General features: G+C 38.9%; 1 protein-coding gene across 1 annotated transcript in view; it reads left to right on the top strand.

Annotated features, from left to right (window-relative positions):
- The window catches only part of RAP2A (RAP2A, member of RAS oncogene family), a 44,231-nt gene extending 29,636 nt beyond the window's left edge, over positions 1 to 14,595 (top strand). The window contains exon 2 of the mRNA XM_066235646.1: positions 10,847 to 14,595. Within this exon, the coding sequence (XP_066091743.1) occupies positions 10,847 to 11,084 (238 nt within the window). The 3' untranslated portion in view covers positions 11,085 to 14,595. The remainder of the gene's footprint in view (positions 1 to 10,846) is intronic.
- Positions 14,596 to 15,595: the final 1,000 nt, after the last annotated feature.

Genomic DNA, 15,595 nt, shown 5'->3' with positions numbered 1-15,595 from the left:
AGTGGGCAGAGGAAAAAATACAAGGAGTATAAATGGGGATTTGTCCCATCCTCTTTGGACTTTAAGGGGCCCTTTCCCCAGCTTCTCTAGCTAGAAAGATTTCTAATGAAGTTTTAGCTGCTGGCACTGTCCACCCCACTGGCTGTAGTAGGAACCTACTCTAGCTGTGATCATGAAAACAAAAGAAAAGAGAAAGGATTCTTGCCCTCTCTCTCTGCCCTCTCTTTCCTTTCCTTCCCTCTCACTTCTTCTCTCTCTCCAGCACACAGGGACCCCTTTAATCTGACCACAGGGACCACTTATAAAAATAGAATGTCTCCCTGAGTTTTGGCTGTATATACACCAGAGGGTAGCCACGCTCAGCTACCCTGAGAAAAGGGTAGCCACAAGAAAAAAGGGAAAAGCCAGGAAACACACCATTCTATACATCTTTTCTGCAGCTGTTGACTCTCTTCCCCAATATACTTGCTTTTCTTTAATTTTCAGAGTTCTTCTAGAGTTGTGTGTGGTTTTTGTTTTTGTTTTTTGTATTTTGTTTGAGTTTTCATTTGTAATCAGTGAAAGATAAAGGCTTTAGTGGACTTAACCATCTTGGCTATGCTACAGGTTCTCAAGTGTCATTTTTTTTTTTTGCATTTTTCTGAAGCTGGAAACGGGGAGAGACAGTCAGATAGACTCCCACATGCGCCCGACCGGGATCCACCCGGCACGCCCACCAGGGGCGACGCTCTGCCCATCATGGGCGTCGCCATGTTGCGACCAGAGCCACTCTAGCGCCTGAGGCAGAGGCCACAGAGCCATCCCCAGCGCTCGGGCCATCTTTGCTCCAATGGAGCCTTGGCTGCGGGAGGGGAAGAGAGAGACAGAGAGGAAAGCGCGGCGGAGGGGTGGAGAAGCAAATGGGCGCTTCTCCTGTGTGCCCTGGCCGGGAATCGAACCCCGGTCCTCCGCACGCTAGGCTGACGCTCTACCGCTGAGCCAACCAGCCAGGGCTCATTTTTTTTTTTTTTTTAAAGACTTTTCTTTAGAGTAATTTTAGGTTCACGGCAAAATTGAGAGAAAGACTTTTTCAAATAGATTTTCAATTTCTTGCTCTCTCTCCTTCTAGCACCCCCATGATGTGAATATTGGTACCCTTGAAGTTGTTCCAGAGGCTCCTTACACTATCCTTGTTTGGGGGATTTTTTTTTCTTTTTGCTATTCTGATTGGATGTTTTTTGTTTCTTTATACTGTATTCCAAATCACTGATTTGATTCTTGGCTTCATCTACTCTACTGTTGATTCCCTGTAAGTTATTCTTCATTTCAGTTACTGTATTCTTAATTCCTTACTGGTTCTTTTTTATGCTGTTGAGGTTCTAAGTTCATCGAGCATCATTATAACCAGTGTTTTGAACTCTGCATCTAATAGATTGCTTGTCTCCATTTTGTTTAGTTCTTTTTCTGAAATGTTGTTCTGTTTTTTCATTTTGGACATGTTCCTTTGTCTCCTCATTTTGGCGGCCTCCCTGTGTTTGTTTCTATGTATTAGGTAGAGTTGCTATGTCTCCCAGGTTGGTAGAGTGGTGTAGGCAGTATTCTGTAGGGTCCAGAGGCACAGCCACTGTATTCTGAAACCAAGAGAAAGTCAGAGCAAAAGACTGTGGTTTTCTTTTATTATGCAAGCTAAATTACCAGAAATGTCATTTAAGATGAAATATTTAGTCACTTTGAAACAAGGCAATTTAGAGGAAGAGGCCAGCCTTATTTAGTTCATGTTTTACTTGCCAGAAGTATTGATGTTTCGTGATAGCATGTTGCGGTAGAAACCTTCAATTTCTGGTCAGAAATAGTTCTTTCTGCAGAACTTTCATAATACTTTATTGAAAGATTAAAAATTTCAATCCCAAGGGTGGGGAAACAGGAACTCTTAACTTAAACACAGTAGGTTTTAGTATGATTTTTGGGATGTCTATTGAGACTGTGTCTGTGTGTGCATGTGCATGCATTCATGCACACAGCAATCTAATGAACTAACCTAGGAAGTGAGATTTTTCTGGTTCAAAGGGTATGCCAGACACACACACACACACACACACACCCCTTTGAGACACAAATCATACTCCTAGGTGTTGTTAATCAGATTATTATTAATGTTAGTGATAAAATGAGGGGATAGGAACCCTTCATATGCATTAATGGGGGAGGAATAGGTAAATTATGATACAGTTACAGCATAGATTCCATAAATGGAATACTACTTAGCCATCAATATAATGTATATCATATATTGAAATGGGAAGCTCCATGATAGTAAATGAAAATTGAAATTACTAAATAAATTCAGTATATTTTTAATTGATTATTTTTTGAGAGAGTAAGAGAGAGAAAAATCAATGTATTGTTCCACTTATTTATGCATTTATATAAATATGTTGATTCTCTTATGTGTTCTGACCAGAAATCAAGCCCACAACCTTGACTTATCAGAACAGTGCCCTACCAACTGAGCTACCCAGTCAGGGCAGTATATTTTTTATAAAAATTTATATTTTATGTTTATATAGATATGTATAAGAAAATATTCTGGAGGGATATACACCAAAATAGTCATAGTGGTTATTCTCAGGAAGGTGAGAGAAGAATGTTTGTTCATTTCCCTCTCTACCTATTTATTTCCAAAGACTTTTTAAAAATTACTAAGTATTACTTATTTAATTTGAGCAAGGAGAAGAAGACCTATTTTAATTTTGAAGAAAAGAAAGGATTTCTATATTCTAAAGGGTAAAAGCACTAGAACCTATGAGAACAAAGGGCAAGATGTTACAGATTATACCTCATTCATTAGGTAAAAGCAAACTTTTTAACACTAACATTTAACAGAACTGACGGAAAGGACAAATGGGTTGCCTGAGATAGGAGTATTACATCACTAAAGGTGTTCAAATATAACCATTTGGTAAGGATGTCACAGAAGTAATTGAAGCCTCAACTGGAAATCAAGTTGACATTTTGCCTTGAGACTCTCTTGGTGCATGAGTATTTTTTAACAATGGGTGGAAGGTTGAACAAGAAGACCTGTAAAAATCTTTTTGGTTCTCATTTCTGAATTCAAAGAGAGTTGTATTTTGGCCCTGGCTGGCTGGTTCAGTGGATAAAGCATTGTCTTGGCATGACGAGATTGCAGGTTCAATTCCTGGTCAGGGTACATATCAGAAGCAATGAGTGAGTACACAACTAAGTGAAACAAGTAAATGCTAATTTCTCTCTTTCTGTCTCTCAAATTAATGGAAAAAAAAATTTTAAATAATTATATTTCAAGTTACTTATGAAAAAATAAGATAAACAGGATGATAAAATTTATGTGAAGAATAGCCTTTCAATGTTACAATACAACACACTCAAATGGAAGTTAAAAGTAGTGGTATCCGTCTACCACTTATCAGTGGTGAATAAATGAAAAGAAGGACTTGATTCTGGACTTGCCACACTATAAAACCATGAACTATATACATACAATATTGTTTGGGGTCACAAGGTAATAGATGAGGCCAGTGATTCCTAAACCCTGCTTAGAGCTTACAGATACAGAGATGTATTTTTAACAGGCTCTTGGGTTCTGATCCCACAAGTTCAGCTTCAGTTGCTCTGGAGTGGGACCTGGACATCAGTATTTTTATAATTCTCAAATTATTTTGATAATCAGCCAAGTTTAGATATACCCAAAATAAAGTATAAATGCACTCATAGGTGACACACATACACATACCGGGACAGTTACAAAAAAAGGAGAAAACATAAGGTCTGTTGATGAACACATCAAATGCTTTTAACTATTTGTATTTACAAAGCTGCCTCCATTAGAAGTTCATTGACATTCTACAGCTAAGTGATTCTCAAGCCAGCATTACTGATGTTTCATTCACTGCATTACGCAAAGCTGCTTAAAAGAACTGGTTTTATTTGTTTATACATTATGTAATTATCATGAATACAAAAAACAACATGAAAATTCATGTTAATAAAACTATAAACAGTAGTCACTGTATGGCTCTGGTCCTGCTCTTAAAGGAAATAAGAAAGATTGCACTAAAGTTGATGAGAAACCAGCTGATGTTTAAGAGGTGGACAAGGTGGTATCTTGCTCAGGTTAACAATAATACATAAATAGAATATTTTTAGAATTTTGCATCTTTATTCCCAAATGATATTTAGAAAAGGGAAAAAATAAAGACAGCTCCTAAAACTTTCATAAATACAGAACATGAAAGTAAGTGCCATCACCACTAACCAAGCATCTTGTCTTCTTAAACACTATAGTTGGCCCTGTCATCATCTGTCTTCGAGGCTACCACTGCTACCCAGATTTCTAAGTTCTTGTTAACCTCAAATGAGCAAGTTTCCCACACTGCAAGGTTTTTGGCTATAGAGGTTACAGGAGGTTATCCAGCGGACAGGCTATTTGCTCTTTCTTAAACCACCATGCCCACTGCCACTGCTTTCACATTGTCTAGTACATCTTGCCTGAACTACTCTTCCCACAGGTTCTTGCCTGGCAGACTCTCTTACTCTTTTCACATCTTTGCTCTCATGCCACCTTCCCAGCCTACCCTGATCATACCATTTTAAATTGAACCTGTGCCCATAGGCCCCTTGCTGATCTCGTGTTTTCTTTTTCCCATTGCACTTAACACTTTGCAGTAAACCTATAATTTACTGTTTATTGGGAGGGCAGATATCTTTGTTTCATTTATTGAAATATTGTCAGTGCCTAGAATAGTATCTAGCACATAGTAGGCTCTTACCAAATAACTATGTGTTAAGTAGATTAATAAATATATGATACGTGATTGTTTATTACTATTTATGCAGCAACAGGCAGTTTTCAATAGTGCCTTCAGTATTCACATAGTTAAAACCACCCCCCATTTTTGTATTTGAACAGTGTTGTCAGTGAAATGGAACTGCCTAAGTCCTGAATGCTTTCTGCCTGTGAGTCAGCATGTTGGCAGTAACTGCTCTGTTTGTAGAGTTGAGAATCTCTGCTGCTTGGTGTCCTGGCCCCACGGAATCTGATGAGGTTCTCGCCTACTTTTTCGCCTTCCTCCTGCTGTGCCCTTCCATCTCTCCTGTAAGGATCAGCCTGATGGATGTCCTTAGAGCAGTGCTGAGCTCTGGGCATTTACCCGGTGAAGGGTATGTGTTGATTATGGGAGTGACCCACTATGTCTGTTCTGATGTTTAACTTCAGAGTTTAAGAACATATTAGAAATTCTGTAGTCCAATTCATTTTATAGTTTAAGAAACAAGAAATTAAGTTAATTTTCTAAATTCACAGAACTAGCTGGAGGCAGTTCTGCAGCGAGAGTACTTGGGCTGGCTGTTTCATGTTTTCTTTCTCTGTCCCTTTTATTTTTATTATTTTAAATTATTTTCCTTTTTTAATTGAATTTATTGAGGTGACATGGTTAATAAAATCATACAGGTTTCAAGTGTGCAACTTTGTAACACATCATCTGCACAAGGCATCATTCGCTCCCCCACCAAAGTCAAGTCTCTTTCTACTACCATGTGTCCCCCTTTGCCCTCTTCCACCCCCCACCCCCTTTGCCCTCTCCCACCCCCCCCACCCCCTTTGCCCTCTCCCACCCCCCACTCCCTTTGCCCTCTTTCACCCCCACCCCCTTTGCCCTCTCCCACCCCCCACTCCCTTTGCCCTCTTCCACCCCCTACCCCCTTTGCCCTCTCCCACCCCCCACCCCCTTTGCCCTCTTCCACCCCCCCACCCCCTTTGCCCTCTTCCACCCCCCCACCCCCTTTGCCCTCTTCCACCCCCCCACCCCCTTTGCCCTCTTCCACCCCCCACCCCCTTTGCCCTCTCCCACCACCCCCACTCTCTTTGCCCTCTTTCACTCCCACCCCCTTTGCCCTCTCCCACCCCCCACTCCCTTTGCCCTCTTCCACCCCCCCCACCCCCTTTGCCCTCTTCCACCCCCCACCCCCTTTGCCCTCTTCCACCCCCCCACCCCCTTTGCTCTCTTCCACCTCCCACCCCCTTTGCCCTCTGGCAATCACCATGCCGTTGTCTATCTGTTTTTTTACTTATATAGTTGTTTTTACTTCATCTCTTTACCTTTTTCACCTAGCTCTCCAACCCCTCTCCCCTCTGACACCTGTCAGTCTCTTCTCTGTGTCTATGAGTTTGTTTCTATTTTGTTTGTTTATTTTGTTTGTTAGATTCCACATATGAGTGAAATCATATGGTACCTGTCTTTCTCTGCCTGGTTTATTTTACTTAGCATAATAATCTCCAGGTCCATCCATGCTATAACAAAAGATACAATTTTCTTTTCTTTTTTTTGAGACAGAGAGAGGGACAGATAGGGACAGACGGGAAGGGAGAGAGATGAGAAACATCAATTCTTTGTTGCAGCTCCTTTAGTTGTTCATTGACTGCTTTCTCATATGTGCCTTGACTGGGTGGCTACAACAGAGCAAGTGACCCCTTGCTCAATCCAGTGACCTTGGGCTCAAGACAGTGACCATCAAGTCATGTCTAGGATCCCACGCTCAAGGCAGTGACCCCATGCTCAAGCCAGTGACCCCATGCTCAAGCTGCTGAGCCTGCACTCAAGCCGGATGACCTGCGCTCAAGACTGCGACCTCGGGGTTTCAAAAGTGGGTCTTCGTGTCCCAGTCTGACATTCTATCCACTGTGCCACTGCAAGATCACTTTTCTCAAAAACACTTTTGTCAACACAACACTTCGCATCTTCCCGTCTCCTCACTCATCTTCCTTAAGGAGCGTCCAGGTCTCTCCAAATCTTACCTCCACATTTAGGACCTATTCCATCATCCCAACCCAAAGCCTCCCTAGATTCCCTTCCCCACAGGTATCCCTGTTTGGAAAATAAAGTTCTCAATAATGTGATACTCAGCTCGGGACTAGAGAATGGATAGGCTGACGACAGGTGGCTGCTTTATTCCTTTTGACTCCATCTATTCAATATTTTGCCTGTTTGTGCCTGTACCACACCACACCCTGACTTGGTTTGCTCCTCCTCAGAAGCTCCTCTCCCTGATCAGTTTCTCCTGCTTCTTGTCTTACTGAAGCTGTGGTCTCTACAGAAGAAGAAGGAACACCATCCTACATTTATCTAATACTTCACATTTTCCTGCGTCATCTCCTTTAACCTTTTCAGCAACCTTTTGTGTTAAGGGGAAACCGATATTCTTATTCCCTTTTTGACTGACAAGGAAGTGAAATAGAGATCTTGCTTCGGCTTGCAGCCTCTCAGTGGCTGGACTGAAAACTGAGCTTCCATATCCTACTTTATATCTTTTCTACTGTTTCCCATTTTAGTGTTAACAGACAGGGACAAAAATGTATCGCTGACTGGTATTCTAAAAGTACATAATATCATTTCTTCCTGAAGATCTTATTCAGTCTTTTAAAGTTTTCTGAAGATATGAATCTGAATTTCTCTAGCATCTTGAGCATCTTGGTTTTAGAAAAGACCACTGAGTTTGGTTAGTGTATTATGGACAGGTTCTCTGATTTTGACTAAATTGCCATCTTTGTTTAACAATTATTAAATGCAAACCTATGTTTGCAGTGTTTTCTTGCCCTTTTGAGCATCTTTGTAAAATTTATTTAGATTCTTGGTTCAAACACAGGTTTGAAATTCATTTTTAACTTAGTTAAATTCAACCAATACATTTTACTAAATTGTCTTTTTTTAAATTTCTTGATGTTAGAGAGTGATTTGTTATTTCACTTATTTATGCACTCATTGGTTGATTCCTGTATCAACAATGGAACACGGTAAGGCCAAGGATAGAAGAGGCGACAGGAGAGAGTAGGCAGGGCTGCTTTGGCTATCTAGAAACATTCCAGTTACGTGCCCTGATTGGGGATTGAACCTGCAACCTTGTACTGGGATGAGGCTCTAACCAACTGAGCTTTCTAGCCAGAGTCTGAATTGTATTAATGTTTACTTTACTTCACTGCCAAACAAAGTATATTTTTCTCATAAGAGAAATGAAATGGAGTTGTATATCTCTGCAAATAAAACAGATTCAAACTGATATCATCCTGACACGACTGGCAGTGTTAGCTCCCTGCAAAGCTGCGCTGTTAGCAGGTCAAGAGGGCTTGTGTGCAAAGCAGCTGATGTATAGGGTTTGTAATGCAGCTTCATTCTCATTGCCATTTGTCCGCCCAGAGTCCAAGGAGTACACACAACTGATTGTGTGTAGGAGCCCTAGAAAATGTGTAAAACCCTTGTGTCATATGCTCAGAACATCTGTGTGAGCTAAGGCCAGAGAGCACAGATACAGTTGATACACAGTAAATGTATATGATGTTCTTTGATTGGAGTTGTCCAAATCTATTTTCTGCAAGATGATAATATCCAAATTTTAGATTTTACTTTGGATGTTGTTCTCCACACTCATTTTTAAATTATTTTTCCATTTCAGAGTGCTACATAGCACACTGCCTCGACTATACCTCAGGTTGAAACCACTCTCGATTTGATCTAGAGCCAAAGGAAGAAATAGACTCTGTTGGGAATACAGTTTGCTTTACATGGCGGGGCATGTGGAGAGAACCATCTTGAAAGTATGATGAAATTGTAAAGTATTATTGCTAACATTAACTACCTGCCAATTTTTCCTGAATGATAAGAATTCTGCATAACTCCTGCCTCAGTAAAGTCTTGACTATGTAGTAGTTTTTTCTTCTAACAGATTAGTTATGTCCAGTCACATTTATCACTTATGTGTAATTTTGCAGTTTACTTTTTTTTTTTTTTTTTGTATTTCTTCGAAGTTAGAAGTGGGGAAGTAGACAGATTCCTGCATGCACCCTTCCAGGATACACCTGGCATGCCCACCAGAGGGCGATGCTCTGCCCCTCTGGGGCATTGCTCCTTTGCGGCTGGAGCCATTCTAGCACCTGAGGCAGAGGCCATAGAGCCATCCTCAGTGCCCAGGCCAACTTTGCTCCAATGGAGCCTTGGCTGTGGGAGGGGAAGATAGAGACAGAGAGAAAGGACATGGGGAAGGGTGGAGAAGCAGATGGGCACTTCTCCTGTGTGCACTGACCAGGAATCAAACCCAGGGCTTCCACACACTGGGCCGATGCTCTACCGCTGAGCCAACTGGCCAAGACCTACTTCTCTTATTAATTGGAAATGCATTCTGCTTAGGGGAAAGTATTCATGCATACACACACATACACAATTGATTTGTACTAAAAATCACAAAATGCTTGTAAAATGATGTTTAAAGTAAAATTGATAGCCTTATGAAAATATATTATCAACATTTCTTAGAACCAACATAAATAAGAATAGTAAATAAACCTGCAAAGTAGCACCATGTATTTTTTAAACAGTGAGTAACCACTGTGGAATCATCTTTAGATTCCAAAGATATTTTCAATCTTTTTGCTTTGTTCTTTTCATATCATTTGTTATCTTTATTAGTTTAGCTTTTACCAAACACATTCATTCAGAGACACCTTATCTGAGTCCAGTTTGGCTGCTGTAACAAAAATATCATAGATTAGGTTACTTAAACAGCAGAAATTTATTTCTCACGGTTCTGGAGGCTGGAAAGCCCAAGACCGAAGCTCTGGTAGATTCAGTGTGTGGTAAGGGCCACTTCCCTAGTTCATAGACTGCTGTCTTTTCCCTGTATCCTTACCTGGCTGTGGAGGCAAGGGTGTTTTTTACAAAGGCACTAACACCATTCATGAGGGCTCTACCCTCGTGACCTCGTGACTCCCAAAGGCCTGACCTGAATATGACTATATAGGGAATGAAGTTTCAACATTTGAATATGTGGTGGACACAAACATTTCATCTCTAGCACACCTATTTTAGTTCAGAAGGAAAAAAAGAGATAACATCAAATAAAGCTAATGATCTAACTGCTTAATCCTTGTCAGAGATGCTTAATCCTTGAAAAGAACCGTGATTATCTTTCAACGGGCTAATGTCTAGCAGTTTTAAGGGATGCAGTGTGGCTTCATTTGATGGTTTCCATCCTAATGATTTCTATCAGCTTTTTTTCTTATTTAGGAACTATTAGAACATGATCAATTTTGTATATTACAGATCATAGTAAAATGTTGACAATTATAAATGGCTTACTCAGTAGGGCTGTTACCGCATCAACTGAAATTTTGAGTAAGCATCTCGTATAATGAAAAAAGTTTAAATTAATCTATCTAAGAGGATTTATTCTGAGAATAATTTTTCAAGTATATCTGGAAAGGTAAATTGATTTTTTTTTTTTTTTTGAGAGTACAGTTATTAAAGCTGGGGACAATGAAACACGGTAAGGCCAAGGATAGAAGAGGCGACAGGAGAGAGTAGGCAAGGCTGCTTTGGCTGTCTAGAAACATTCCAGTTAAGAAGTAAGCCACGACGGGGCTGCTGTGAGTCACTAGAAAATCAGAAAAGAGGGGTCTTGGAGACAGGTTCAGGGGAGGGAGTTAGCCCAGGACGAGCTGCCCATTGCTTGCCTAGTGGCAAGTCTCCTGGGGACTCTGGAGGGTCAGAGATGCACGTCTGAGAGGAAGAAAGGTGTGGGCATACTCCCGGGGGGACAGCATTCCTTAAAGAATGTATAATCGAATAATTAAAAACATCATTTTGAAAAACCCATTTTTTGATCTGCTATGGGAGCAGCTTCTAAATGCCCTCAGGTAGATGTCAAGCCAATGGGGCAAATATTTTTCCATGCAGCTAAAGAGAATATTTGTAGTAGAATATAGTGAAAAAAGAGAAAATACATTTTACCTGTTGAACTTTGTGCTAACTTCTACAATACGTGTGTTTTGTTTATTCTCTCATAGGTATGAGAAAGTGCCAGTCATCTTGGTTGGGAACAAAGTGGACCTGGAAAGTGAAAGAGAAGTGTCATCCATTGAAGGCAGAGCCCTTGCTGAAGAGTGGGGCTGCCCCTTCATGGAGACTTCTGCTAAAAGTAAAACGATGGTGGACGAACTCTTTGCAGAAATTGTGAGGCAAATGAACTATGCGGCACAGCCTGACAAAGATGACCCGTGCTGTTCTGCATGTAACATACAATAGCGTTCAAAAATGGTTTTCCCGGCCAGGATTTGCCCAACATCATGGACGATACAAACCTCATCTGCTCAACTGCAGAGTTTGCAGGATGTCTGGTGTGAATCTACAGTGAAATAGCAGCCCTTATTCAGAATTCAGCAGTGATTGTCCGTTGATATCTCTGAATAACATTTGGGTTCAGCAACTATGGTTTTCACCATTGTCCACAGTCTCTTATACGCTCCTGCAACTTTGAGGCATAGCCAGTCTATCTACACAGTGATCTTTGAAAACTACGTGGCATTGTCGCTGAGTGGACCGAAGCAACTGTTGTATAATTTAAAATAATCATGTGAGAGAAATCAGAAGAATTCCTATGACCACTACAATTAAAATATTTTATCTTCTTTAAAATAATGAGTAAAGGAGAAATATTTTCCTATGAGAGTGCTGACTTGCAGGAATGGAGGTAGTGCTTCTAACCAGTGTATTCCACCAAGTAAGGTGACAGCTGCCCTGCCAACAGCATCACAGGGATTCTCTGCTCAGCTGACACATTTGTTCTTCAAAATTGATGCTTCATTGTAGATGTTATCCTAACTTGTAACAGAACTAACTCCTGCATCAATCCTTGATAGAGCAAAAGTCAAAACAGGTTGTGTAAAAATGCAATCTGGTTTAAGAATGTGTAAAATCACCTGCTTTGCCACAGAAAATGGAGGCTGTGACAAGGGTTTGATCTGAATTAAAACCCAAAAGCCATCTCTGTTAACCAAGCAGGTGTGGTCTATTGTATTACTGAACAAGAAGGAAGCAACTGTGATGCAAAGAGATTGCCCAGCCTTACTAACAGGAAACGTCTAGAAGTAGATTAGTCCCATCATGTAAGGAAAATGAAGCCATGTTGCGTCCACATGTTCCCATGTGCAGAAACCTCACAGGACAGTACAAGTATCTTGCATTTTTACATTTGGTAAAACAGCAGATTCCTTCTTGCCTTTAAGGGCTATGGTTTTGGTATGATTCTTGGTTAACCTGCTTTCAAAATCAAGTTTGCTGTAGCAGAGCTTTATTGCAGGCATTTAAAAAGGTTGAATAATTATGGGAAATAATTTGGGCTTAAAAATAGAACAAATTATAGAGTGGAAGGGAAGGGACAAAAAAATCTTTTCTCTTTAATTTTCCTGGAGCATTATATAAAGATTTTCATATAACAATTTTTCCCTGATTACTGAAGTGGCAAATAAAGCTAGAGAATACTTTGTTTTGAAAAGGTGCTCAAGCTCTAACTCTTCTGGTTTTCATAGTTGTGAAGTATTTACCATTTGCATGACTAATGGCACAGGAAAAACCTACACATAAGTTTTACAATCTGGTGTAGAAGGGTTTGTAACTAACTTCAGAGTTATAAATGCCGAAGAGAGTACCTTGAGCTGATTCTCTGGAAATAAATTTGGCCTTCAGAACTGCAATATCACTGAGCCTGTGATCTGCATACTGCCCCACATTTTGCTGATTTCACACTCTTGTGCAAGTAACCTCTGGTCTTATGTGTGTAAGTGGGAGAATAGTGTATGTTTGTGTATGCATGTATGTTTATTGTTCCTAAGGATTTGGCACAAGTCAGAGATAATTGCCTATACTGAGAATCCATGCTGCAGAATATAGTGTATCAAAAATACCTTTTTTAAAATATTACTTGTGTTTGTTATATATCATTGAAATCATTGGTAGCCCCCCGAGTGTTTAATAAACTGGCATTAAGCTTAAAGAATAGGAAAAATGGTGGATAGTAACTTCTCATAGATGAGAAAACAGATAGATGGGTAAAACCAGGCCATGGTTGTCAAAAGTCTTTGAATTGTGAACATTTGCATTCTTCAGTATAGGTCTTTTATAAATCCCAATGATGAAGCACCTTGTTTATAGGACAAAACGTTTTAACTGGTTATATTGAAACAAATTTCACTGTGTAAAAGTTGATTTGACTCAGCATGTAGAGAAATCAAAGATTAAGGATTATGATTTATATACTAAAATGGAAATATTTGTTAGAAAATTGGCTAAATTTTGAAGCCTCTAACTTCTCAGAATGATTCTGGTTTTTTGAATTCCACATTCAATAGTAATTTATGACCACTAATTACATTCTAGAAACATCTGTAAAGATTTTACAGTTTTACATAATGGATTGCTATGCAGACAAGAAAAAACTTTAATAATAATATGACTGGTGTGGTAAAATATAAGGTGAAAAAACTATCTAAAAATTGAGGTTTTAGTTAGAAGTGTTTGTGTCAGACAATAGGTGGGCTTTTACTGTAGAGATGATAATAATAACTGACTTGGTTACATGATCACAGTGTTTCCTACATATTTAGTGACAAAGCATCAAAGACATCCAGAAACGGGGAAACCCTTGTGTGCTTTTACTGTTGGTATTTCATCTGGTATGAGTATAATTCAGCTTGAATGAATGTGTTTGTTGAGATGTTAATAAAAAGCTTAAGAACAGGAAGGTTAAATTTGTTGGCACATGAAATAATAGTGGCTACAGAAAAGAGGTGATGACCTTGTGTCACTATTATTTTATGCCCTGATCAGACTAGCAGCTAGGTAAGTGGAAGTTTTTCTAACATGCCTTAAATATTATGGTTTGATCCAAAGACCCACTTTTTTTTTTTTTTAAGCAATTACGATAAGGTTTTTTGTTTTGTCTCATTTTTATATAGAGGTGGCATTTGTTAAAGCTTTTTTTCTTTTTACGTTGCAACTTCTTTTGGTTCTTGTAAGCTGTGGTAGCGATGGTAACTGATGCTTTTCATTTTTCAACTTACACAAAACAAGCCAGCATCTGGTCAAAAGTATTACATAAAATCTTAAACTATTGAAAGGTGCTTTGATGGTTTTCTCCTTTGCTTTGTAGAATTAGGACTGAACTTCACACTCTAATCACTGCAGTTGCCATCGCTTGTCTGTGGTAAAACTACTGATACTGTATTTGCTTTTCTATATAAAAAATGTTGCCTAAGAATGTCTGCTATTTGTTTTCAAGAGTTGTCCAGTGGGAATGTGTCTTTTTATATGTGAATATGAAAGTGCTTATTTTGTTTTTGTTTTTTAGTTTTTTGTTCTCAGTAGTTTTGTGTTAGCACTGGGTAAGCTTTAATTGTCTCCTTAGCCAATCAAGTGGTAAAGACTAGGGGGTTTTGGGGTGTTTTTTTTTTTAATTAACATGCCATTGTGCATCTATTAAACCTTGATCAGGGTTTCAAGAATGACTGCAGTGGGTTTTGAAAACAGACTTTTCATTATTGATTTGGGGTTTCCAAGAGATAAATATAGTTCACAGTAAATTGTTGAGCTCTAATACAACTGACCATTTAAAATTGAAAAACAGTTTATTGTTTTGTAACAATGTCAGTTGTTAAACCTTGACATTTCAATTAAAACATGAATTGTAGTAATAACAATGTAAATTCAGCAGTTGTATTTGGAGTTAAATTATTTTAACAAATAAATTTATTTAATGAAATTTCTTCTGGATTTTATTTGGTTTTGTACATGTTCGTGATTGAAATACAGTTAATATAATACAAAAACAACTAGGAATTACCACCAAATGAATTTAATGCTTTATATGGAAGTATTCAAGCTGAATAAAATTGAGAAATGATCATATAAAAATGGAGGTTGCTTGACCTGTGGTGGAGCAGTGGAAAAAACGTCATCGACATGGAACGCTGAGGTAGCTGGTTTGAAACCTTGGGCTTGCCTGGTCAAGGCACTTAGGAGTTGATGCTTCCTGCTCCTCCCCCTTCTCTCTCTCTCTCTCTCTCTCTCTCTCTCTCTCTCTCCTCTCTAAAATGAATAAATAAAGTCTTTAAAAAAACATAATAATTAAAAGAAGGGAGGTTAGTAGATTATATGCTGTTAATTGTTACAGCTTCAGCTGCTCTGATAAGGAGCCCATTCATTCCCTAAGCCAATTTAAACTATGCCTGTTAGTTATGTAGCCTTCAGATTCTGTTGAAATCCCCTGGCAACATTCCACCAGTTTAGAAGCTGTGTTGTTTTTAGAATGTAATAATAATTTGACTGAATATAACAGACGCATTGTAGACAGAATCTCAAATATTTAAGGAAAATGTGCCTATATTTTGGTATAATGGATAAATATCTACGGTTAGCTTTATATTCTCATTTGAAGCATTTGTCAAGCACGTAAATTGATCAAATTCTAATTTCAATTGGGAGAATTTCTTTGGGACTAAAAAATAGTATTTTGAAACTCTCCCAAGTTTCATAGTTTATGGCTTGTAGAATGGACATGTAAATGGCAGAAGGAATAAAGGGCGACCAATTTGGAACCCATCTGACCTCTGGGAACTGTAAAGCAGAGAAAATTGTTAAATACTCTCTAAAAAAGCTGCTGACCTTTTATTTGTTTCTTAATTTCAAATATCCATCTTTCCATATAAATATGAATAAAAATGCGACACTTCATTTGTTAAATGAGTAATTTAAACTGGTTT

Source organism: Saccopteryx bilineata, chromosome 6 (assembly GCF_036850765.1).
Source record: "Saccopteryx bilineata isolate mSacBil1 chromosome 6, mSacBil1_pri_phased_curated, whole genome shotgun sequence".
Taxonomy (NCBI): Eukaryota; Metazoa; Chordata; class Mammalia; order Chiroptera; family Emballonuridae; genus Saccopteryx; species Saccopteryx bilineata.
Note: the sequence above shows the minus strand (reverse complement) of the source record. Positions and strands in the feature narration are given on the sequence as shown.